This window comes from Vigna unguiculata, chromosome 5 (genome assembly GCF_037176805.1).
Source record: "Vigna unguiculata cultivar grain cowpea cultivar isolate G323 ecotype 2 chromosome 5, ASM3717680v1, whole genome shotgun sequence".
Lineage (NCBI taxonomy): Eukaryota > Viridiplantae > Streptophyta > Magnoliopsida > Fabales > Fabaceae > Vigna > Vigna unguiculata.
In genome coordinates, this window is record NC_140796.1 from 3,782,107 (window position 1) to 3,808,271 (window position 26,165).

Sequence of the window (26,165 nt, forward strand, 5' to 3'; positions counted from 1 at the left end):
CCCAAAATCTCCTTTCTGCTATTCTCGCCTAGGCGAGCCTAGTTAGCTCGGGCGAGAACAGAGGACCTATTCGCTGTCACGCACATAAAGACACCAAACCAATTGCCAAAAATTCACACACCATTATGCTAAGTACTCCATTACTGATTGCAATTGTGAAGAGCACAACATGCACTCTCATAAGGCTTTAATTCCATTACCAATCAAGTTGGCTAATTTTCCCCTTTTATATGGCTCCAAATTGTGGTAAAAAAATAAAAATGAATAATAGTTCTTTTTAATGTTTATTACTACATTTCATAGGCCATTATGGGCTGTTTCTCCCAACTCCCTTGGTTGCCCATTGTCTCTAGGCTTTCCTATCCTTTCACATGTTTGTGATAAATCTTCTAATTATATAATTATGTTAGTACCCAACATAACCTTGCAATTTATTAAAATTAATATTCAATCAAATAACACACATATGGCATACATAGGACTCGAACCCAAGTCCTTTCACACAATTAAGTACTCTTAACCACTTGAGCCAGTACTTTTCCACGTCACAACAATTAGCATTAAATGCCATAAAGGCTTCTACTACCCACATTTACTAACAAACTATTAATTTAATTATTTAAATTTCTCGGGTCTTACAATTCAATTATATCATGGATGAGTAAGAAACAAGATGTTACATCTCGATCTTTCATAGAAGTTGAGTATCGCGCCATGGCTTTGATTACTTGTGAGATTATTTGGCTGCATTAGTTACTTGCATATATTTGGAGGTGGCAATGGCAACGATTCAACGAACATCACTTCACACCCCATCCAAATCACGAAAACTAGTGGAAGAAGCATTACTCCATCACTTTTTTTTTTCTCCAATTCCTATTTCAAAAATCCCAATAACACACAACAAATCAGATTTATAAATGGAGGGAGGGAAGGTGCTGCCAACATGGCAATGGCAGAGGGAGTTTGATGATGGTGGTTCGATGGTTAAAGACCTTGGCAAGGTGCGACGACGTCTTAGTTGAAAACAGCAACCCCATTAGTGGCTCCCTGGTAGATTTTGGGGAAGAAAACCCCCGCATTGAATTAGAAGAAGAAAGCAATGAAGAAAAAGGAGAAAGGGTTGCAATAAAAAATCATGATAGCCACGTTAAAGAAAACACTAAAAACTAGACATGTCAAAGGGGGATAGGTCCGACAGGCCGACATGCCAGCCCGCTAGGAAAAGGGCGTGTCGAGTTGAAATTTCCAACCCGCTGTGGTCCAGCCTTGGCCCACCAACCCTTTTTTTTAATTTTTTATGTTTAAAAATTAAAAAAATTATATTATATATATAGTTTATAAATAAATTTTTAAAAAGTTAAAAGAAAAAATAAAAAAAATGGCTCACCAATCGGCCTTGCAACAAGAATTGTCCAACCTGTTTTTGGTGGGTCAAATGTGTGGTGGACCAAAACGGACCGAGCTAGCCTGTTTTACCACTCCTACTAAAAACATACCTGTTTTCTAGTAGCGAATCAACTCAACCCGACCTTTTTTTTCGTGGGACAAAGGCAGGGCGAGCCAAAATTAGTGAAAAGTAATCAAACTAAAAAAAATTCAATAATGAAATGTTAGACGAGAGAAAAGTTCCTCCGTAGAAAAAAAATTGAGTTAGTTTAAAAAGAATAAATAAATTCTTAAATCTTAAAATTATAAATAAACCTTTTTTTATTTACTATCATATTTGGAATTTTTAAATTCATCTATATTATTATTTAAAAAAATCTTTTAACAAATACATAAATGTTTTCTTAATTTTATTTTTTAAATAATTATTCTTTTAAACTAAAATAATTATTTTATCAATTTTATTATGTTCTATTAATTAAGATGAAGAAAATTACATATTTCTACAGTTTTAGATTTTTTCTAAACTTTAAAATAAATATTAAAATTTATATTTTTAGTATTTTAAACTTATTTTCATTTTTATTTAATGTTTTTAGTTGTTTTATATAAAATAAATATTCACATATTATTAAATTTAATTATAAAAAATAAACATTTATTTTGTGTATGGCCTAGGATAGAATACTAGTTATTCATCTATTGTTTTTCATTTATTCAGAAATGTTTATGAAACGTATTTCGTAGGGGTAAGTACATATTTCATGAAACATTATTTCAAAGCGGTATTTATGTATTATTAATGCAGAGTTTAATTAATCATTAAATATATTAAATCATTGCATTTGTTAAATGTAGTATATAGTAAACTCTAATAATATTATTAAATGTTAGTATATTATTAATTTTATTAAATATATACGATATGTACATTTTTTTTAGAGTTAAATATGTTTTTTTCCTATGACTTTTAGTGAAAATTGAAATTAGTCTATGAAAATCTAAAATGAATATAGTCTCTCATCTTTACAAATACGTGAATTTAGTCATTTAAACTATTTTTTAAAGTTTATTTGACTTAATAAACTTAATAAAAAATAATTAAAATGACTAAATCTACGCATTTATAGAGTTAAGGGACTAAACGAGTTCAAGATTACAAAAAAGACTAATTTCAATTCTCATTGGGTAAAGGATAAAAAACATATTTAACCAATTTTTTAAATACTCTTATAATAATTATTAATATTAAACACACACACATATAAACTCTAATTAATACATTTTAGTGCATTAATTTTAATAAATATATATGATACATGCCTTAAAATGTTATTATTATTATTTGAATACTTTAGCATTTATAAAATCATTAAATATTATTAGACCATTGTATTGTGTAACATATAATCACCTATAATTATACTATTAAGTTTTAGCATATTATTAATTTTAATAAATATATATGATACATACATTTCAATTTTATTATTTTTTTCTAAATTTATTCTATAAAGCACTGGTGAAAATAAATGTTATAACTTTTTTATGATAATAAAAATATTTTTTATAGTTTTATTGTAAATATATATAATTTTTATAATTTGATTGTAAATAATTTTTATTTATTTTATAAATATTTTTATAATTAAAAAATATTAAGTTTAAAAAAAACGGCAAAAAACGACTAAATTTTAAAAGAAATTACCTAAAGATAAAAATAATAAAATAATAATTTTAGTTTAAAAAAAGTTATTTAAAAGATAAAATTGAAAAACAAATATAAAAATAAAAATCTTTATATATGCATATATTTTAAATCAGTAAAATTAAAAAATGATACTAATATATATATATATATATATATATATATATATATATATATATATATATATATGTATATATTATTTTAATTTATGCAATTCGTGAGATAAATAGAAATTTAGTTTATTTGAAAATTATAATGAATAAATATTTTTAATATAAATTACATTATAATCTCAATTTTTATATATATTTATTTTTAACACATATATATATATATATATCATATTTTATATTTATGAAAAAAATTTCTTATTAATATTTTCTTAATATTAATATTATTATTATTTTAAATATATGCGTTAATTACATATAAACTATTTAATAAAAGTTATCTCTTGGTTTCGTTCCTTAATTATTATTTTACATATACGTTTGATTAAACATAAAAATACTAAGTTTTAATTAATATTGTTTATAAAAAAAACGTTTTTCTGTGTAACAATTTGAATAAATTATTATATTTTATTAAGATTTCTCAGCCATAAACTCGTTTCGAAATGTGATAATTAATATTATTGACCTTGACTAAAACTGCTCGCTATCTTAAAATAATATCTACATTGATCGTTTATAATAAACTATGAATATATGAAACTTTCATTCTTGAGAATTTTCAATTTAAATGAAAAATAATCACTATATTATGGCTATTTAGCTTTGGCTAAAAATTGATTTTATAAAGGAAAAAAATGGTCTCTATAATTATTAGCACTAGATTTACCTTGAACACGACAATGAGTTCTAAAAACATATGAACATCAATTTGATGTAAAGACTTTGAAAGGACCCAAAGATTTTAATATATATTTTTGAATTTGATGTAAAGAGGTTGGTGGGTTAAAGGTTTATCTCCTTTATTTAAAATAACTTTCCAGCAACTGAGTTTTGCAATCATGAAGACCAGTCAAATAATTAGTTTCAACAACTTCAAGTGTGACCATTTCTTCCCTTTATACAAGGAATAAGAATTTGGTATGAGTTCGATGATGATTATAATTTTGAGAGAAATGTTGTTTGTGTTTGATAATTAAAGATCAGAATTTTTCCTTGTTATTGGAAATCAAAATGACGTATCAAAATTAATTTTAATAATTCACTTTTTTCCAATGTATATAGTTTACTAATTTAAATTTATTTCTGTTTTTATCTTTTTCATTTTGAAAACATAAAATAAGTATTTTTTAAAGTCATGTACATTTCGTAATTGAATTAGAAATAATCGTTTACTATAAATATAATGACATGTTAGTTCATTTATTACAATTAACCTTTTAACACTAGTGTAATTTCAAATATAGATTTTAATTTAAATATTTCCAAATTTTTCAAAAATATATTGCTATTCCATTTGTTTTTATAAATATATTTTTTCATATCTAATCACATAGCCGACTTTAAAAGTTTATGACAGACGAGAAATATTTAAAATTTAATCTAATTATTTGCTGTGAGGAGTAACAAAATAGAATTAAAACAACGAAAAAAATATAATTATTTCTTTTAAAATTATATTAAATATTATTTCATTAAAACTTAACGGAAATAACTATATTTAAAGAAATTGTTAGATATTCAAGAAAGATAACTGTAATTTGATTAAAATTAACATTACATTCATTTTAAATATATTTTGGCTCAAATTATTAATGAAAAGTTTTAAATTGTGAGTTTAGTGAATAGAGAAAGAAAAAATAAAAATATAATCAAACGACTACTTATTAAATGCGGATAAAAAATACTCCATGTTAAAAATAATTATGTAATTACATATGTGAAATTTCCTTATTCATTAATTATTCCATCGGTCGGTGAACTTGTCTTTGTGTTTTTGTTGCACGTCTATATGTTTATTTATTTGGATATAATTATTATTGTTCTTACGTACAGAAACTTTATTGATAGCATCTTCAAATTAAGTTTTGTAAGATAATTTTATATACCATATGGTATCTTTGAAATATTCTTTATTTTCAAAAATTTTAAGCATAAGTACGAATTATTATTTATTTTTTTATTATTACGATTATTTTATTATTGTTATTACTAATGTATAAAGGAATAAAAAAATTCCATAATAATGTATATAAAATAATTCCTCAAAGGAAAAAGACAACGAACGTTTTGAGATCAAACGGTGGAGTAGCCTTCAAGATTTCAAGAAAATAGGTCTTGGAAAAGAAGCTAAAAATTAGGGTTTTGAGGTATTTATTTAATTGGCAAAAGACAGTGTTTGGGTTTCACAGACAGACAAAACACTCTCCCTTCTTCCTCCACAAAATTTCTCGAGATCCCCATTTTCTCCGAATCGAAGCCATGGCTAAGGGTCCCGGTCTCTACTCTGATATCGGCAAGAAGGCCAGGGGTACCCTCTTTCTCTCTCTCTTTCTCACTCTATCTCTTCTTGAATTCCGAATTGGGATTTGGGGGGGCGAGAGATTCTTTTCCGACCGTAAATAATCGGTGCTTTTTGATGAACTTATAATTGTTTTTTGTAGATCTGCTGTTCAAGGACTACCAAAGTGACCAGAAGTTCACCGTGACCACCTTCTCGCCCACCGGAGTTGTGAGTGTTCTATTTTTTAGTCCTTCAATTTTTTTCAGCACAAACACAATGCATGGCATGGGTATTCTTTTTTGCTGTTGGGTTTGTTATTGGATGTTCTATTTAGCTTGTGTAGATGATAGTGTTGGTAAAATCAAGTGACTGGTTGGTTTTGTTGGAAGATTTATGTGTTCTATCTATATCTTGACTGCAAGAAATCTTTGTCATGGGTTTCTTTTTTCAAAAAGGAAAAAATGGGGTTGTGTTCTGTTTTGGCCATTTGGTTTTTCATTCAACTGCAGAGTGTTGAATTTTCTTAATGATAAAACAAACTGGGTTTTTTTCGCTGGAAGTATGCTAGTAACATTGTAATTATAATTTTTTTTTTATGAAAGAATGGAAGAATAGACAATCCAAATAAGCATGTCCTTTTATTTTAAAATGAAAACAATAGCTTGTTTTGTTGTGATTTTTCACTTTTTAGTTGTTTTCATAAGTTTCTTCTCTTCCATTTTCATTTTCTTCATTTATTGATTGGATTGTAGTTTTACATGAGCTTTTATTTTTCGATGGCTGTTCCTATAGCTTCATGATGGAAATAATCTGGATGTCCCGATTGGATTTTTGTAATTTAATGTAATATGCCATCTACTAAACGCAAATTTATGTTTTAACTATTTTTAGAATTTTATTAGATTTTCCTGATTTACTTCTTTTCATGTAAAGGTGTGGAGTTTGTATGTAATGCAAGCTTGCGTATGCATGTCAACAGTGGCCAGAATGACCATTTTTTGCATCAAAAGTGGAGCAATGCAGTCTTTTTGCCGTGCATAATTTGATTTTCTACTTTTTCTTAGGGTTTTATGAAAGTTTTCAATGTGATGCTACAAACCAAGAAACCAGCCTTTTTTGATTGGCTTTTGATTTCATACCCACGACCCCTCTGTTTTGCACTCAACTAACCAACCCATTTACACATCTACAATTTTTTTGTTTAAGCTGTGGGCACTCTCTGTTCTGCACTTGTGATGCAGCTTTTAGCAGTTGTTATCTCTCTGCTATTCTCATCCAAGTCCACACGGACTGCTTGTTCTCAAAAAAGAGATCACCATTCCCCTATTTTCTTTTTTGTAATTGACATCCCTTTTGTTTTATGGTGATTTATGTTGCCTATCCGTTGTTTTAGTTAATTGATAAAGGCTGGCTACGTTGGGATCTGGCATGTTGCCGTAAAATTTTGTGTGCCTTGTCTGCCTGCTTTGTTTTCTCTCATTATTTACTTTTGTATACTTCGTCCGTGTCTTAAAATTCATCATGGAAGTTGATGCATTATGTTTGTGTATATCGATAAGGAAATATGGACTGTCATGTATACCTTGCAATGTGGATACCTTAGATGAGGTGGATGGATATTGATTCACGTAGTATATCAGTTGCAGAAGCATTCTTTAAATTGATCATGTGGAGCACATCTGGAAAATTTTGATATTCACATTATGTCAATGTCATTTTAGCCACTGTTGGCATTCTGATTTGATTTTGTGTCTTCTGCTTCAGGCTATTACGTCATCAGGAACCAGGAAAGGTGAACTTTTTGTTGCTGATGTCAACACACAGTTGAAGAACAAAAACATCACTACTGATATCAAAGTTGATACTGATTCTAATGTAAGTTCAATATTCTTGTTTGGATATTTGTTGATTCTTTTCTATTTTTAATTGATGTCTGGTCTCCTGTGCTTCTGATTTATATACCATGTTGAGAATTATCAATCAATTTTTGTGATTGATATTACATGTTTGTTCTACTACCCTTGGTGGCTGCGTTTCCAGAAAATTCAATTTGTTGTATATTATATTTTAGGATATTATGTGTAGTTTTTTTCTTATCAACAATTATTTTGTTCTTCTTATAACTCCTTTTCAAAATTGTTTTAAAATTTCTCTTGTTCAACTTTTTCAATAATTTTAGTCGAACTGTTTTTTATACTACGCGCATACATTAATTTAAACCAAACGGTTCATCTTTCGTGAACCATGTTGAATGGAAGTTCATGCTTTCATTTATTTATGACTTCTGTATTCTTGTTTCCATTTTGTTAATGATGGTTAACGTGTACATTGCAGCTATTCACAACTATCACTGTCAATGAACCTGCTCCTGGTCTTAAGGCTATCTTTAACTTCAAAGTTCCTGACCAGAGGTCTGGAAAGGTAAGATAGTCAAAGCATTTTTGCATAACAAGCTTTCAAAAACGTTGAACTCAAGCTGGAATTTTCATTGTCTTTAACAGGTGGAACTTCAGTACTTGCATGACTATGCTGGAATAAGCACCAGTGTTGGGTTGACAGCAAACCCAATTGTTAACTTCTCTGGTGTTGTAGGAACCAACGTTCTTGCTCTTGGTGCTGATCTTTCTTTTGACACCAAAATTGGGGAGTTAACAAAATCCAATGCTGGACTGAGCTTCACTAAGGATGACTTGATTGCCTCATTGACTCTGTAAGTGACAGTTGCTGCTCAAAGTGTTAACTGTATGCATCTAGAAAAAAATGCATTGTTTATTTTGTTTGGTTCAAGGCTCTAGAATCGACTGGTGAACCTTTCGAGGTTCCATTATAGATGTATTCTTTTGTTATTTTCAGTTTTGTACTTCCCCTTTTCCGAGTTCTGCCTGGTTGCATATACTTGTCCAAACTATTCCCTAGGCCTGCCTGTGCTTGTATCATAATACTGATTTCAAATGAACTTTTTGGTGATGTGGTGAGTTCTTGTGTGCAGGAATGACAAAGGTGATGCTCTGAATGCTGCATATTATCATGTAGTTAACTCCGTGACCAACACTGCTGTTGGTGCTGAGGTCACTCATCGTTTCTCAACTAATGAGAACACTCTCACCCTTGGTACCCAACATGCATTGGATCCATTGACCACATTGAAGGCACGTGTCAACAACTTTGGCAAAACAAGTGCTCTCATCCAGCACGAGTGGCGTCCCAAATCATTCTTTACGATTTCTGGTGAGGTAGACACCAAGGCCATTGAAAAGAGTGCCAAGGTTGGATTGAGTTTGGTTCTCAAGCCCTAAGAATTTTTATCCATCCTGGCAAGAGCATTGAAATAGGTGTTAGGAAGCTTATAGTCCGTCAGACAATCATTTTCTCTAAGTTGGTTCTCTTTTTGGGTAAGAAGTGTTCATGGTGTTTTCGTTGCATCTGAGCAATTCGACCATGTAAAAATAAAATAGGTTTTCTATAAACCAACTGTTACTGTGACTCTTGAATGCCCAAGGCTCAGCAAACATCTTTTGTTGCATGAGGATTGGTACTCTTTATTGAGGTTTTGACATGCGAAATTTTATATCTTCTGATTGATGGATATTTTTTTGCAATATTCCTTGCATTTTCATCTCCTCTTTTTGAATATTTGGTTATTTTTTTCCTCCACTTGTTTTGTTCCAGTTTTGCATCTTTAGATAAAATACATTGATGCTAGGTATAGATCTTGCCCTTTATGCTTTATTCCTGATTCCTTTTTAGCCGTGAGATGTTTCAATGTTTGTTTTCAAACTATATTTTTCCTTAACTGAGTGCAAACTCATTAATTTATTTCAAAATATGGTTTTAATACTACTTTTGAGCCCTTGAAACTACAGCTTAATGATTTTGCATGTGACCGGGTACAGCCCATTTTCAACTTAATTTTTCTCTCGAAGAAAGATAAACAAATCGTGATCGAATTTGTTGTGACGAGTGTTACATTGAAATGGAGATATCAAAATCTGTTGTGTTGGGTGTTGCAATAACATGGCTTTCCAGCACAACGATCCTCACAATGAGGTTTCCAAAACACAAACTTGGGCTACTCAGAGATGGAAATGGCAATGACGTAGGACATGGTACAAAATGTTAAGCTTGATTTAATTTATTAATCTGTAAACGATTTACAAGGAGTAATAATTTTTCAGGCTCTTATGATTCTATACAGTATTTTACAAAAAGAATGATAAACACAGAAAAGAGTTAATGGAAGCAGATAACACTTTTCAAACTCTTCTAATTTGTTATCTCATTTCTATGCTCAAAGGTAGCATCACCCCCAATTTTAGCAGCTCCATTAACAGAGTTCATGCAAAATATTACCAGGTTTTAAAGCAGCAATCTAATCAAAGATCAATAATGCTATAACAACTTAAAACACACAACGAAAAGGATGTAGCATTTTTATAACAGAATTTATGCACATTGCAGAGCAATCATTCTAGTGTGTATAGTAAGTACCATCAAAATCATTTGATTTTGCTGTTCAGCTTATGGAAGGCATCACTGCTTTATCAGCCATGTCATTGCACAGATGCAACCACCATCACAAACACGTTATCCTAAAGATTTGATGACGGTGAGAGCCAAAACAATGCGTGTGTAGTGAAGATTCTCTTTTATAATTTCAATGATGCAATCCGTTTTACATTTATAATTCATAGTAATACATGTCTCATGGATTTATGAATGTATAGTTTATTTAACTTCAGTATTCAAATTCACCTTTGTAGGTAATTTACTAAAAAAAGAATTTAACATATGAAATGTAAATGTATGATTAATTAAACATTTAATGTTATAAATTAAATTAATTCTATTAAATATTCGTGTTTAAAATGTTCAATGATGAAGGTAAAGATAATATAAATACTATATTGTAATAAAATATTTATTAATTATTTAAAGAATTTCCTTATATATTTTAAAACATTCGTCACGTGATATATTTTGTATCGTTCTGATCGTTCGGAGACCGATCCGATATTCAATGATGAATATACCAATCCAAAAATGTAAGATATTAATTTTGGATCAGCTGGAAAATTTGAAGATACAGTAAAGTCTTTAGGCACAATGATTATCTTATAGAAAATTTTAATTTAATTAACAAATTCTATAATCTAAGAAATACTTTAGAAAAAGATAAAAATGTTCATATTATCTTTATATCTTATAGATATATGATTTGCAACTTAAATGTCCACAGATAGAAAAACAAGACTTTAGGTATTTGATTTCTATGGTTTGTTCTCTAGTTTAAAATCACAACTCTAAACTAGAACATATTTATTATTATTTTGTTTATTTTTCCAAAAGTTATAATTAAAAGTTGGAAAAATAAATACATTTAATGAAGATAAAAAGAAACATTAATATATTTTATGTGCACATAATTCATTTCTATGTAGGGTAAATATCTTATTAAATTATACTTTGAATCATTGAAGTATGAACCTTTATTGGTATAAATATAATTACCAATGGCTATTTTTATTAGAAAATATAATCCTAAACAAATTTTTGAATAATAATGTTTACACTTTGTTTGAAGTGTATTGAAAAGAAATATAGGAGAGAAAAAATAACAATAAAAATATAATTGTTGATGTGGTGAAGAAAGAAAGGAAAGTAATATTTATATTAAATATTTTTATTGAGAATTTAAGAAGTACCAACGATACAATAAAAAAAGTATATAATCTTTTCCAATATAATACAATCAAAATTCATTTGAAAAAAAATAAAATTCCACGATAAAAATGCAGTTTATTTTTTTATACATAAGTATGTTAATAATGATATATGTTGGTAATTTTGCTATTACGAGAAAGTAAGAAAAAACAAACAAAGCTAACATTTTTTCTCCCTTTTAAATATAACAAAAAGTCAAGAAAAAAGAAGCGTTGCTACAGAGAATTTTAACCAAGGGAATGAAATAGCCTTCTGTTTAAGAAAAAGATTGAGACTTTATAATAAATGTGTGAGACAGATAAAGTACTGTGAACCGATTTAATAAATGTGTTATTTTGAACCTTTATTAAAAAAATACTCACTACTTTCACATATTTATCTTCTCTTTTATTTTATTTGTACTTTTTCTGTTTTATATTTTTATATGTTTTCTACCAATTTTACGAATTCTTTTCTTTGTTTTTCTATTTTTTTCTTCCACTAATTATATATACACCAAAAGAATAAAGGGCATTTTAATAATTTTAATTAAAAAATTAAATGCAATCTACTGGGGATATATTTAGACGAACTTTTTCATAAATTTCCTTTTGATAAAATATGAAAAAAAAAAATAGAATTAGCTTTTCTATAAATTAAAATTAATTTATATACAAATTAAAAATAGAAATTTACAAATTATACGGAAGAATTTCTAAAATTTAACTCATCAAGAAGTTAACTTTATTTATATTTTTCTCTTAAAGTCGTTTATGCTTTTTTACATCCACTCATTTGTCTATGCTTAAATTTATATTTATCATCGATCTTAACTTAGCGATTACTTTTAACAAAATAACTTTTTTTTATGAAAAACTTTCCCAAACTGATTAGAAATAAGTGATCACATTACCTTAAAAAAAGATTGCATGTTTTTTTGAACTGATAACATGGTATTAAATGTTATCTTGAATATAGCATGTTCCAAACGTTTGTAAATGATACACGTGGCATGCTGGATATAACAATTGCAAAACACAGAATCTACATGAGAAAACAACAAAGTTCTTTCTCTGAACAACTCATTTAACACAGAATATAAGCAACAGATGACAAAAGAAGAAAGTTGAGAAGCTTTTAAGTCGTTCAAATTCCAAACTGTAGCATATTTAGTACAAACACTTAATTACACTGATACGTATTAACTGAAAGTATATTGACGAATTAGTATGTAAAAATCTCTATGAATAACATGAGTTAACACCACCATCCTGTTTTCTTTACAAAAATACATTCTGAAAGGCAGAAGAAAGCCTGTGAAATGGTAGAAAAAGTATAGCAACTTCACAGTAACAAATTCATTCCCCATGTGAAAACTGTATAGTTTTCTCTTCAAGTTTGGTCAACTCAGTCCCCACTATGAAACTGTCTCATGGTCCCCACCATCCCCCACCTTATTTGAGACAAGATAAGGTCAGAAAACTCTAATGATTCCTCAAATTTCAGAGCAATTTTAAAAACACAAACAGTTTCTGTTCAGCTGATAGCCTAAGTTGAGGGAACTGAATGAATAGAAAAGCAAAACAAAGACACACACAACCATGATATTATCCATTTGGTTTTGGTGACTTGATATAATGATGATAAGGAGAACCATGAGGGCCTTTTGGACTTGACAAGGACCTTGCAGGTTGACCCTTTCTTGATATTGTTAGCTGTGCTTGCATACCATTTTTAGAAGTTGGCATGGACATGGTTCGATCCACTCTTGCAACCTGGAAATGATAAGTTGAGATGGCCATATCCTTGAGGTTTTGCAAATGCTTCAGAGCTTGAACAACATCACTCATCATAGGTCTGGATTTTGGATCACGGCAAAGGCATTGAGCAGCCAGATGTGCGGCCTTCTGTGCCCCTTTAACAGAGAAGTGACCTTCAAGGCGAGGATCAATGATCCGTAGTAACATCCTCCTGTCCCCAAGCACAGGTCTTGCCCACTCCACAAGATTGTGTTCACCGTTTGGTCTGTTCTTATCGATGGATCGCCGGCCGGTCAGCATTTCCAGCAGCACTACTCCAAAACTATAGACATCACTTTTTGATGTCAAGTGTCCTAATCAGAATTCACAGCTAAGGTCAAGACTGAAACTGTGCAAGTGTAAAGCTATGCAATAGAGGGTATCAGTTGAAGCTTCCAAGTTATCATAGAAAAACCTTATGAATTTTTCTTACATGTTTTTGTCACGGTAACAGCTTCATTTGGATAAAAATGAAGCAGTCGATTACATATTTCATTCCAGGAAAAAAGAAAAGACAGCTATAGGGTAGTAACATACAGAGTCCCATATGTCATTAGCAATCTAGAGTCTAAATCATGCAGTGAAATCTAAAATTAATGAAAACAAAAAGTGAAAAGGGAAACTCACCAGTCATCACATACTCAGGAGCTGCATAACCATATGTTCCCATGACTCTTGTGGATATGTGTGTCTTTTCCCCTTCAGGACCATCTTTGGCGAGTCCAAAATCAGAGAGCTTTGCATTGTATTCCTAACAAGAATTCTGCTTTTAGATTTTTATGTTGGATAGTAGATAGCAAATAGTAAACAACTTCTTTTTCTGATAATTCACATACCGCATCCAACAGAATATTAGATGTCTTAAAATCACGGTAGATTACAGGTCGCTGAGCTTCTTCATGGAGAAAAGAAAGACCTTTAGCAGCACCAAGTGCAATTTTCATTCGGATAGACCAAGGAAGAGGCAACGACCCTTCTGCGCAAATCATGGTTGTTACCAGAAAACAATGAACTTCCTTATGCATAAAAAGAGCATACAAAAACCAGAAAGAATAATGCGCTATAGGAAGAGAATCTTTTGTTCTGGTATACATTTTCTTTGAGCATAAAGTCCTGTGTATTCACTATTAATCTAGGACTCCAAGAATTAGTTGTGAATCAGATAGTGTACGAAAATGATGGCAGGACTTCAAGTGGTTAATACAGCATTAACGTGTTTGTAAACAAAAGTAGTAGTAAAAATCAAGGTCATGTATTTAGTAGTTTTGATAATTTTGATTTAATTTGTGTGAAGAAAATCCAAATTTGCTGCAGAAACAAGTGAAAACAGATTTAAACAAGCAGTATTGAAGACATGATTAGAAACAAAACAAGTCCAAAGCGTACTTCTGAAGAGGTGGTTCTCCAAACTTCCACGGGGCATGCATTCATAAACCAACAATCTTTGGTCATCTTCAATACAGAAACCAACCAATTTGACCAGATTCGGATGGACGAGGTCACCAAGAATGTCTAACTCTGCCTGAGAAGGTAGCAAAAGTAGGGAAAATGTTAACAAAGAGAATTGTAAGAGAAAAAATCATAGCAAGAAAAAATTGAGAAGAGTATATAAGTTTCATACAAGCCACTCTTTGTGACCCTGAAGCCCATCATGGTTGAGAGTTTTCACTGCTACAGTAAGCCCAGTACCAGGTTTCACAGGTGCAGTACCATTTTCTTCGATCCAACCCTTGAAAACACATCCAAACCCTCCCTCACCAAGAAGACTCTCTGGTCTGAAATTCCTAGTGGCCAACTTAAGCTCATTGAATGTAAATTTTCTCAAACGAGAAGAAACCTTCAACTCCTCACTGAATTTTGGGGTGGAAGGGACACTTTCTGCATTACTGGTTGTTGTAGAGGATCCTGGAAGAGCATTTGTCTCCTTCTTGTTTTTCTCATATGCAGATGTTTTTTCCACTGCATAAAAAAATCATAAATTAAATTATCACTTCTTCAGAATCTGACCCTGATGTGCCACACAGTATGCAAGTTCATTACAGGATAAGAACTTCGTACAGTAACTAAATTCAAACGCACAGAGTTTGCTAAAATGGTCATGCAATAATGGTTTTGTCCATGGCAATGAAAAAAACTACACTTTCATTATACTAAGTTTAAAACCATGATATCTTTTTTTGTTATGATGAATCTATGAATTTTGCAAAACCTTCGCTGAAATCTCACCCCACCATTACCGTCTAAGAACCTCAAGTTGCTATAAATAATCAAAAGAGTTAAGTAGATAAGTTCCTCAGCCTTATTTATGAACAAGATCAAATGAAGATAGTGCTACTGTACTGTTTACAGAAGGATCGTGCAATTTTCCAATGGTAATGCACAGCATATAATTGTTTTGAAATTCAATTGTCTGCAAGAAAATTAAGCAGTCCTTCAACTACATCCACCGAGTTGAAGCACATCAGACATAATATTACTTTAATCAACTCACGGAAGTTATATTGTTTCAAAAAATTCAGAGAGAAAAAGGGGTGGATTTAACAAAAGGGAGAGATAAAAACGATATTTTCACCCAAAATTAATGTCAAAGTGAAATCATTTCCTGAAACTAAAGAAGAGAGGGGTATAAAGAAGTAAAGAAAATTACCACTGTTAGCACTGGTGCCACTTATGGAAGTATCAACCTTTGATCTTGAAGGCATACAGCTCCCAATGAAACAGAATTTAACACAGCACCCAATTTCCTTTTCTGAACCAGCCTTTTGCATCTTTACCTTTGACTTCCCCACATCCAAACTCCCTGCTTGAATTGCATTATTCCCAAACCCCATCGTCCACAAACTCTTACAAAGAGCTTTTCATGCCCAAAGTCCCCACAAGTTTCCGACTTTAGGCTTCAAAAAGGAAAAAAACGGAAATAAAAAGCCTGTTCAAGCAACCTCACTTCCAATAATTGAAGACTCTGCAACCCATATGATGATCATGACCGTGATCACAGTCACAATCAACAGAACTAAAAGAAGAACATCACTGTAGTGAATCAGAAGAAAAGGATCAACACAAGTACACAGATAAATGGGTAAAAAACAAACACAAACACAACGAGTTCTGAAAATCAGTCCAGAGGGGGTGTAGGTGGTGGAGGAGAGAGGCAATGGGAAACTGCATGTGAAAGAGAGAGTTTTTCAACAACGGGCCGGCCGGGTAGGCTTCAAATGTGAAAGTTGGCAGCCGGGCAGTGCGGGCAGGAGAGAGAAAGTGACAGCCATTTCTTTATGTTTTTGCTTTTTTGAGAAGAGCACTTGCTAGTTACAACTTACAATATCTACTTTCCTCTTATTTGTTTGACTTTATTTTTGCACTCTGAATTATTTCACACAAGATAATCTTCTTTTTCCCCAAAATTTATATATCAAATATCTCAATCATTAAATCAAAACCATAATCAAGTGTTACGCTAGTTAATTAATTAATACCCATTGTTGGTAGCTTATCTTCGTACACTACCTTTTATATATATATATTGTACACATACAACTAATTAATGGACTACTTCATTGCATTATTTTGTTTTCTCGAATACTATTTATAATACTAATAAATTTTAATAGTGTACCCCATACCAACAAATGTAGTCATTGTAAATTCTCTGAACTAAAAACTATATAGAAAAAAATAAACTTAAGAGAAGTTTAAAAGTTTAATTCACATGATAAAAAAAATAATGGTTTTATTAATTAATTTAGCTTTCATATAAAATGATTGAATGATGTAAATACAAGCATTTAATATTGTTGAATCACTCGTCACTCGACTAAGAACTATGAATAATTGATATCTCATATATCAATCTATCTAATTATTGGATAAGCACAATTTTATTTTATTTTTTGAAAGAGCGTAACACAATAAATATCATAATTAGATTATGACTTAACCTATCTAACATATATTTGTTCTACATTTTTCTATAAGTTGGACATTATTTTTTAGTAAAAGCGTTTAAGTTTTTAATTCTGTAATTATGGTTAGAGACAATAATTATGGAAACTGTTTACATAGTGGTGTAAGCCAATTTGGGACTTAGGAGCAATTGCACTATGAGTTGTTCCATCATTCAGAATATGCCACGTTACTCTCATTAGTGTTATTTTTTTGTCTGCAACATATATTTTTACCCATATTTGGTGTACTGGAATGGGACAACTCATGACTCGTGACCAATATAGGATGGTGCCTAACTTTTGAAACGTTTTTTGAGCCAATTTGTGGAGTGAGAAAGAAGAAGAAGAGACAATGGAATCAATCATTTTCATAGTGCCTCGCTGGGCCTTTAAATTGTTGGGTTCTGCGTGAGTGTGTGGCCCAGTGCTCATATCTTAGTACTATTTCTTTTAATACATGTCAGTAACACAATTTTTATTTTATTTTTTCACATTCTTTAATTGCTTGAAATTTTTTTTATCGTCATATTTTATGTTATAGTTTTCAATAATTTTTTTAATTGACGGAAAAGAGTGTATTAAAAAAAAATCCATTTTTTTAAAATGGGGCAGAAGGAAAAAGTGTGAGAGGAAATGAGAAAAGGATGGGACAAAATAAATGAGAGAGAAGAAAAGAAAATAAAATGTTGTATTGGGGTTAATAAAATAATTAGCATAAAGACAAAAGAAGTTGGAAACTTTAGTATCCCATAGACGAAAGCAAACAGAGAAAAATGTTAAATAAAAAGGCATGTGAGAACAAGTATAAACAACAGAATACGGTACACGACAAATATAGTAGCACACAGAGGAATAAATTAATGAGAAACTAAAACTTAGAGAACAAAATGTTTTGTTTGTAATGTTTTCATCCATTGGACTTTACAAATTTTGTTTATTTTAGACACATGTTTATTCCTTAAAATACGAGAAGCTGGTGTATTATGTCGTGTGCTGTATAGGATCAATATTTTTATATATTGAAAATTATAACAAATAAATATTTTTAATATATATATATATATATATATATATATATTTTAATTGAAACATGTAATTTGAGGATAAATGTCCTCTGGGAAAAGAAAAGTTAATAATAATAATAATAGTAGTAGTAAAAAGGTTATTTTTAGGATATAAAATTTCTAATCACTTATTAAAGAAACACACATTTTCAATCATTGAATCTACTGTGCCTGTTTATTAATTAACGTATCAGTCAATGAATAGGATAAAAAATTATTTTATGTGATAAAATTTATAACAAATAATTTGTTTAGATTTATTAAAAGATATAATTAATATTCACATAAATAGATGTTTGAAGATTACAAATTATATTTTGAATTTAAAATGAAAATTACATTGTAATAGGATATTTTTAAATTAAAAAACAGTACACATGTTAAGAAAAGTCAAGTATACATACAAAATTTTCTAGAAAATAACTAACATAGTTGAAAAAAGATGTTTCTTTGTTAGTCGTGCGATAGTGTGAGTATATATTTCAAAGAAAGAAGAAAGAGAGTTGAAAATACCTAATTGAAAGAATAAAAAAAGGTGATATTACATATGCATACCATAACAGAAAACAAGTTTTACGTCATAAATTGTAAAAGAAAAAAAGAATGCATGAATGGAAAAAGAGAGAACAAATAAATAAATTTGGAAACAATTTCTTAGAAAAACAACTATTAAAAAATAATTATAATTTTATGTTTCAATATCGATAAACTTTTATTTGACAACCTAAAAATATTATAACTAAAACATACAAAAGGAGTCATGTGTTTTCTTTTCTTACTAAAGAGGATTTTAAACTCAACCTGATGTTCTTATGATACGTACCCATAATCAATATTCCAATAGTCTTTTTGGTTTATTGTTCTAATATAAAAAGATGTGAACGCACGTGTTTAGAACATGTGTTTCAATTATTATTTTTGTAAGGATTAAATATGTCGTTGATTTTTTAACTTTCAATGAATTTTTGAATTACTTCATCTTGAAACTTTAAATCAATTTAGTCAAATTTTGTTAGGTTTATTTGATATTTTGTACGCATTTTAGAATTGTATTTTAGTTATTTATATTGTTTGACACATTTTTGTTTTAATGTTAAGTCAAATATTGTTATGAAACACAAATAAACTTAATAAAATTTAATTAAAATGATTAAATTTACGTATTTCGAGAGATGAAGGACTAAATTTGTTTGAAATTTTAAAATAAACTAATTTTAAAATTCACTGAAAGTTGAGAAAAAAAATATATATTTAACCATATAAATTCTGATTATGTGAGTTGGAATTCGGAGGTTGCTTAATTAATTTACAGATAGTTTTTTCCAAATATATATTATTATTTTCTATTTTTGTTAACTTTGGTAGTCTTTAAACAGTCTCAGCTTTGAAAACTTATAACCGTTTTGGTTTTGGAAACCACCAGTCTACAATATTCTAACTTAAGGCTTTTATTTTTTATTTCACCTCTATAATTACTTTCTACACCTTCATAGAGAATCGAGAATGACCTTTAATTTTTTCATTTACAAATTCCAGAAAATAACATTTTATATGGTTTTACATATTCCAGAAAATGATATTTGAAATGTATTTAAAAGTTTATAAATTATATATTCGGAAATGCCTTACGAAATGTACATTAGTTTAAATTTATATATATATATTTAGAAAAGTACATATAAAAATGAGCAAAGGTTTATATAGACAGTTATAAAGGAATACATGAAATTGATTTTGAAGCATCCACACTAATATTTACTTTTAAGAGTTATTTTTTTGAATTACTTAAATATATTTAAAAATATTATCCTGAGAGAAAAAAAAAACAAATCAATTTAATGTTACAGAAACTTTCAAAAATTCGCTTTCCATAACAATAATGGAGCAGGTAACTCAGCGGAAGATTGTCATGATTGTTTGGTTGTAGAAGGGCAATGATCTTGAGCATATCATGAAAACTATTACGCTTCATAATTAAAATCCCGTAAGATGTATTAAATGGTCACGAGAATCTTAACGTCAACTAATCTTCACGGACATAACTAATCTCTATTATCAAGCAATCTTAGCAACAAAGTGCAACGCAAATAAATAAATAAATTCATAAATGTACATTAACTTAAACTTAATAAAAAAATAGTTAAATGTATTTTTATTTTTAAATTTAAAAAATTGTGTTTCTTTTTTAAATTAAATTATATATTTATTTATTTTTTATAATTTATGAAAGTTATGTAAAACATTTTTTTTATCAAACAATAAGTGGAGTGTTTCTCACATGACAATCAGAGTTTCACGATAGATTTTAGTATAGTCTTCACATATAATTTGTTGGAGAAGATGTTCTACAATACTTTCATAAAGCATAGACAACAAAATAAGTATAAAGTTTTGTTTAGGGACGAAACACAATTTTTAAACATAGTTTTATGACAAAAAACATATATATATATATATATATATATATATATATATATATATTAATAATTGATCTTATTTTTAATTGATATGAAATATACAACTTAGACTATCATTAAGCAACAACTCAAAGGTAAACTATACTAAAATGAGCTATCATGAATCAATAAATTCTATGTTTCTACAATTCAACACTGAAATACATAATCTGACACAATTCGTCATATATGTTATGAGATATATACGCACGAATCCACATATCCAAAATATTAACTCAAGAATATTTACTAATGTCTTTTGGGACATCCCTATTAAGTATTTTTCACAAGAAATTTATTACTTAACCCATTTTAGAACATTAGGTATGTATACATCGATCACTTGGATCAAAGTGAGTTTAAAGCATATCCTTACCCAAACTCCAACTAATTCACTCTTTAAGACTTTAACATGTGGTTTGATGATACTATAAATCTCCTTTAGATTCTTATGACTGATGCTTAAGAAGTTTGTGTTACAACATAAATTTTTTATTAATACCCACAGTGAGACATGATTTACGTATTATCCAATATTCGTGACATCAAAACCATACATAAGTATGCTATTTTCATTTCCATTCCATGCATACAAACATATGCAAACACACCACAATTCAACAATTTCTACACATAAACATACATATACATTACATGTTCATTAAAACAAATCACAAAAATCACTTGAATAAAAACATCAAATGATATTTTTTGTTAAGCAAACATATCATATAAGGTATTCACTAGAGTAACTCAAATTATACCTCGTTTAAGCACATTTGTTTTTGCTCAAGTAAGGGTATCATACGAAACACTTTATAAAGTGACTTAGACGATACATTCGCTCAACTGCATTTGCTTTCACTTAAGTGAGAGGGTATAAGAGGAAATACTCATTGGAGTGACTAAGGCAACACTATCACTTAACGACGAAACCTTCTAAATTAGGACAATAACACTTAAAATACGACTATTTCCCTATTTTTTTTATCATGTTTCTATCTCATATCATAATAATTTTCATTTTGAAAATGGAAATGATCATACATAAATCCAAGATTTAATATGAATTCTAGACTCTGGTTTAGACAAATAAAGAGAGACTATAATTTTATAGTTAAAAAAAGGATTCTATCTAAACTGATCATGCCACTAACACAAAAAAGCTTTTAACGTCCGATATTTTCGACCTTTGGCGTTGCCCAAACACCGACATCGTACTGGGAGAAGTCAAAATAACGTCAAAAACTATAGTAGATGTCAATTAATGTCGGGGACATAAGGGTTCGATGTTATCCAATGTCGAGGCAAAAGGGAGCATACGTCAATTTTCGCGCTGAATGGTGCCAAAAAACTACATTGTTTGACATTTGGTGATGCTCTGACAGACGTCAAATAACGTCGGGGCTTACCTTGGCCGACGTTATTTGACGTCTGTCAAAGCATCACCAGACGTCAAACAATGTTGCTTTTTTTTTTAAAAAATTTGGCTGTTTTTACAACATTCCCAAACCTGAAAATTAGAAAATTCCCAGAATAGTTTCATAATATTTTCAGAACAATTCAGGACTTACAGTTATATCTAATAACACTTAAGTATTCTAAACTAATACAAATAACACCAAACTAAAAGTTTCAACATGAAATTTTTGTCCAATAAAGTTTTTGAAAGGAGTTCTAATTCCTGTGGTATCAACTCCATCTTTCCAATAGATATGTTGCCCACTCTTGTCTTAGTGTGTGGATAATGTCATCTGGTAGAGGTGATGAATTTTTGAACCGTTGAAAAAGTAATACAATTTCATTATATATGAATATCATTCTTTAAAGTTTGATATGATTTATAATATGTAATATATATATATATATATATATATATATATATATATATTATTACCTCTATCCAATCATCTTTAATTGCAGCTCAAAAGATTATTATTATCCAAGAGATGACATAATATCCACATTCTAATGAATCTTCTTGCTTGTTACACTAAACCTTACAAATAAAATAATCACATATCAAAGTCATAAGTTGACATGCAAAAATTAATAACTTTAAAATGAATGAGTTCTAACATTTGGATATAATACTTTAAGTTGTTGGCCTCTAGGCTTACCCACAATTCTAATGAAATTTTGGAAACATAAAAGATATGTTAGTTTTAATATAACTAAGTAGATACATAGGTTAACATTGAAAAAAAAAATACTTACTCTTGTAACATGTTTTTCAAAGCAGGTGGAATCTTCCTATGACATGAACAAAACCATACAGCCGTGCATTGTCTTGGAATGATGACCAATAGTTGCCAATGGTACCTACCATCAATTACAAGTACTTAGCCAAAATAATTAATAATACTTCATAAAATATTACAAGCAAAAACACCAACCCATCGATGTATGGTGCAAATTGTATACTAAAAGTATAATAAATCTACATATATAAAACAATAATTAATGCAACAATAATATTCAAAAATCAAATACATTTAGAATTATTTAAACATGCAACATCTAACAATAAATATAATTTTATTTCCTAATTTTACAAACATTATTAAAAAAATTCAAATAAAAAAAGAAATAGGCCAAAAATATAGTCTAAGATTAAAACTATAATGGCAAATAAAAAAATACAAGCAATTATATACATATAATGAACAAGAGATAACGAGCAAAATCAAAGAAATGAAAAACTAGTCTCTTGTACCAAATTGAAAGACCTTGGAGAGGGAGGCTAGGGTCTCTTCACGCTGCTGGCCAAATGGGGACGAAGAGCAAGTCGGACGAATCTCAAAACGCTGCAAATGGAGATGAAAACGCAAAATATTCGAATCAAAACACCGAAAATCAATCCACAATCAAATCCCAACAAGTTTGGTGGTGGAAAATGTTCAAAACTCACCTAGAAGGGGTCAAAATGGTGGTCGCCAACGGGGAACGATTGTGGAAGTAATGATGACACGAGGAAACAGTGTAGGATTTCTGCGTTTCGTGCAAAGATAATTAAAAATTAAAGTTAGGAGAGTGTGGACCGATGTTAATTAACATAATTTGACACTTGTGTAAAGGTGACATTGTCATAAAAATTGTAAATTTTGTATTTGAAAAAAAAAATAAAAAAGTGACGCGTAATGAATGATAGTATCAAATGAGTGTATAAATATTTTGCTGTCAAAATACTGTGAAACGAAAAGAGTTTATCTCCCACTAATTTGACCACCATCTAACATCTATATAAAGATATAAAAGTCATAGAAAGAAAAAACAATAGTGGTTAGAACCACCACTAAATAATATATTAAACTGATGTTAAAATTCAAAATTTTAATAATGATTGATGTGAGAATATATTATTATGAATACGATATGCATTATTTGTCGTGATCATTTAAACTTAAATTACTATTATATTTAATTAAGGATAAAAATTAATAAATTTCAAATTTAAAAAATTAAAAGCGGAAAGTCATTTACATTAATCAACATAATATTTAAAAATTAAAATTATATTTAACCTTTTAAATTTTATATGGGCAAGTACTTTGAAATATATATATATATATATATATATATATATATATATATATATATATATATATTACAATGATTCAAAAATTTATATTATGAATGAGAAAAAAAAAAATGAATACATTAGAAAAAAAATCAGCGTTGAATTCCCCGTTTTTTTCACGATTTTATCGCCATTTATGATTTTACCTACTCATTTGTCTTTTCGATGAGATTACCGAAGGACAAAGGAAAATCAAATATGTAAAAGTAAAATAGAAGATAAAACAAAAATATTTTGCATTCAAAGCTAATTAATAAAATCAAACGCATCATTTTTTTTTTCTTTCAATTTTTGATTTTTTACCAAACATATGGGAAAGCTTCCGTTGGTTGTTGCTAAAAAGATGCTAACAAAATCACACATATTGGAATCTCCGTCACCACTGGTTGGTTAGTTTCCTTTAAGTTGTCATCATCAATTTAATTAAACTTCACCTTTCTAGTTTAACTTTTGTTGGAAATTTCTCGTAAATTTATATCATTCTTAGCTTTTCACCTTAACCCAAACAAGAAATTAAAAAATAGCCATTTTACGAAAAAAAAAATAGTCCTTTCTCTAAATCTTTATCTCTGTATTTAACATTTTTAATTTTAACTTCTATTTATCTCTATTTTCATATTATTTTTTTAAAAGAAAACGCCAACAATAAAAATAACTTTATTATAATTTAAATGACTAATTTTAAAATAAAAAATGTATATAATCATGATATTTATAAATGAAAATGTAATATAATATAATCTACGTATAAAAACGAAAATTTCATCCTCTAGTTAAAATAAAATTATTTTTAATTCCTGATTAGCATGTAAAAAAATTTAATGTGGAGTGAAGTATCTTCGCACTTTATGTTTATACATAAGAAGGCGTAGCAAGAAAGCGCAGATAGTAAGAAACGAATATCAATAACCACCAAAACAAAGCAATGGGCGGTGTCCTTTCTTCGATCCTTGGTGGTGGTGGTGGCGGCGGCGGCGATGAGACGTCGTATTCGGAGGGGGCTTCTGGCGTGACGGCGATCCACTCGTCGGCGCGTTGGCAGCTACACTTCAACGAGCTCCAAGACACCAGCAAGCTCGTAAATCCCTAGATCACAAGTTTTCCCCAATTTTCTTTTTTCTGCGTGTTGTATCTGAATTTTAATCTTAGTCTTCTTCATCTTTTCATTTAATGTTAATCAGGTCGTGGTAGATTTCTCGGCGTCGTGGTGCGGTCCTTGCAAATTCATAGAGCCAGCGATTCACGCCATGGCCGAAAAGTTCAGTGACGTTGAATTCATCAAGATTGACGTCGACGAACTATCGGTGATTTTCGCTTCCGTGTTCTTCTTTCTATGTTGATTGACTTCATTTGTTGTTTCCGTGAAGGATTCTGAACTTTTTATTTTATTTTTATTTTCTAAATTGGATATGTTAGGATGTGGCGGGGGAGTTTCAGGTGCAGGCGATGCCGACGTTCGTGTTGTTGAGGAAAGGGAAGGTAATTGACAGGGTTGTTGGCGCAAAGAAGGACGAGCTCGAGAAGAAGGTTCAGAAGCATCGAGCTCTTCAAGCCTAGTTATGCAGCTATGTACTTTTCCTTTTCGAGGGAGGACAACAATTTTAAAGTGTTTTTTTATGATGATCATGATGGATTTGTAAAATTTAAACTTGTTAGTTGCTTCTTGATTAAGATGATGTCTGTTTCATAGTTTAGCCAATTATAATTGTATAACGAAATTCAAAATACTCTATCACACTCTGTGTGTTGCTTTTATGCTCAATTTCTTTGAAATGATAGTATTTTATATGCCATATATTGTTTATGATGCTTTTTAATCAGATTTGAAGTTTCACTTCAGATGACAGGTTATAGAGCTGTGAAAGGGCATGTCAAAGTGATTGGTTGATCCCATATAGGTCAGTCAATTTAACATATTGATCGAATTGACCAAATAGCCTTTTGAGTAGGATGGGATGAATAATTTTGATTTTGATACCTGTTTGAATTAGGACATTTATCGCAAGGGTGTCAAGCCTTGGTATAATTATGGCAAAAGAAGTTTCTTCACTCTGAATAGACCATATTTTGA

General features: G+C 29.7%; 3 protein-coding genes across 4 annotated transcripts; 2 read left to right on the forward strand and 1 right to left on the reverse strand.

Moving 5' to 3' along the window:
* Window positions 1-5,341: 5,341 nt before the first annotated feature.
* On the forward strand, window positions 5,342-9,150 carry LOC114185615 (outer plastidial membrane protein porin-like). The gene is made up of 6 exons (XM_028073454.2): window positions 5,342-5,578; window positions 5,712-5,779; window positions 7,316-7,426; window positions 7,886-7,972; window positions 8,053-8,261; window positions 8,541-9,150. Exons 1-6 carry the CDS (start codon window positions 5,530-5,532, stop codon window positions 8,845-8,847), a joined length of 831 nt encoding a protein of 276 aa, XP_027929255.1. The 5' UTR covers window positions 5,342-5,529; the 3' UTR covers window positions 8,848-9,150.
* A 3,227-nt stretch (window positions 9,151-12,377) lies between these two features.
* Window positions 12,378-16,164, reverse strand: LOC114184871 (serine/threonine-protein kinase PBL34-like). Of its 2 annotated transcripts, none has more exons than XM_028072245.2 (6): window positions 15,698-16,164; window positions 14,672-15,009; window positions 14,437-14,572; window positions 13,887-14,023; window positions 13,678-13,801; window positions 12,378-13,364 (listed from the first exon to the last, which is right to left on the reverse strand). In XM_028072245.2, the coding sequence occupies exons 1-6, from the start codon at window positions 15,879-15,881 to the stop codon at window positions 12,859-12,861; spliced, it is 1,425 nt and encodes a 474-aa protein (XP_027928046.1). In that variant the 5' UTR covers window positions 15,882-16,164; the 3' UTR covers window positions 12,378-12,858. The 2 variants fall into 2 exon arrangements, with proteins under 2 accessions (XP_027928046.1, XP_027928045.1); XM_028072244.2 differs by having other exon boundaries at window positions 13,887-14,026.
* Window positions 16,165-24,965: 8,801 nt separating this feature from the next.
* On the forward strand, window positions 24,966-25,887 carry TRX2 (thioredoxin 2). Its single transcript, XM_028071034.2, has 3 exons — window positions 24,966-25,172; window positions 25,276-25,398; window positions 25,511-25,887. The coding sequence occupies exons 1-3, from the start codon at window positions 25,020-25,022 to the stop codon at window positions 25,649-25,651; spliced, it is 417 nt and encodes a 138-aa protein (XP_027926835.2). The 5' UTR covers window positions 24,966-25,019; the 3' UTR covers window positions 25,652-25,887.
* The last annotated feature ends 278 nt before the right edge of the window (window positions 25,888-26,165 follow it).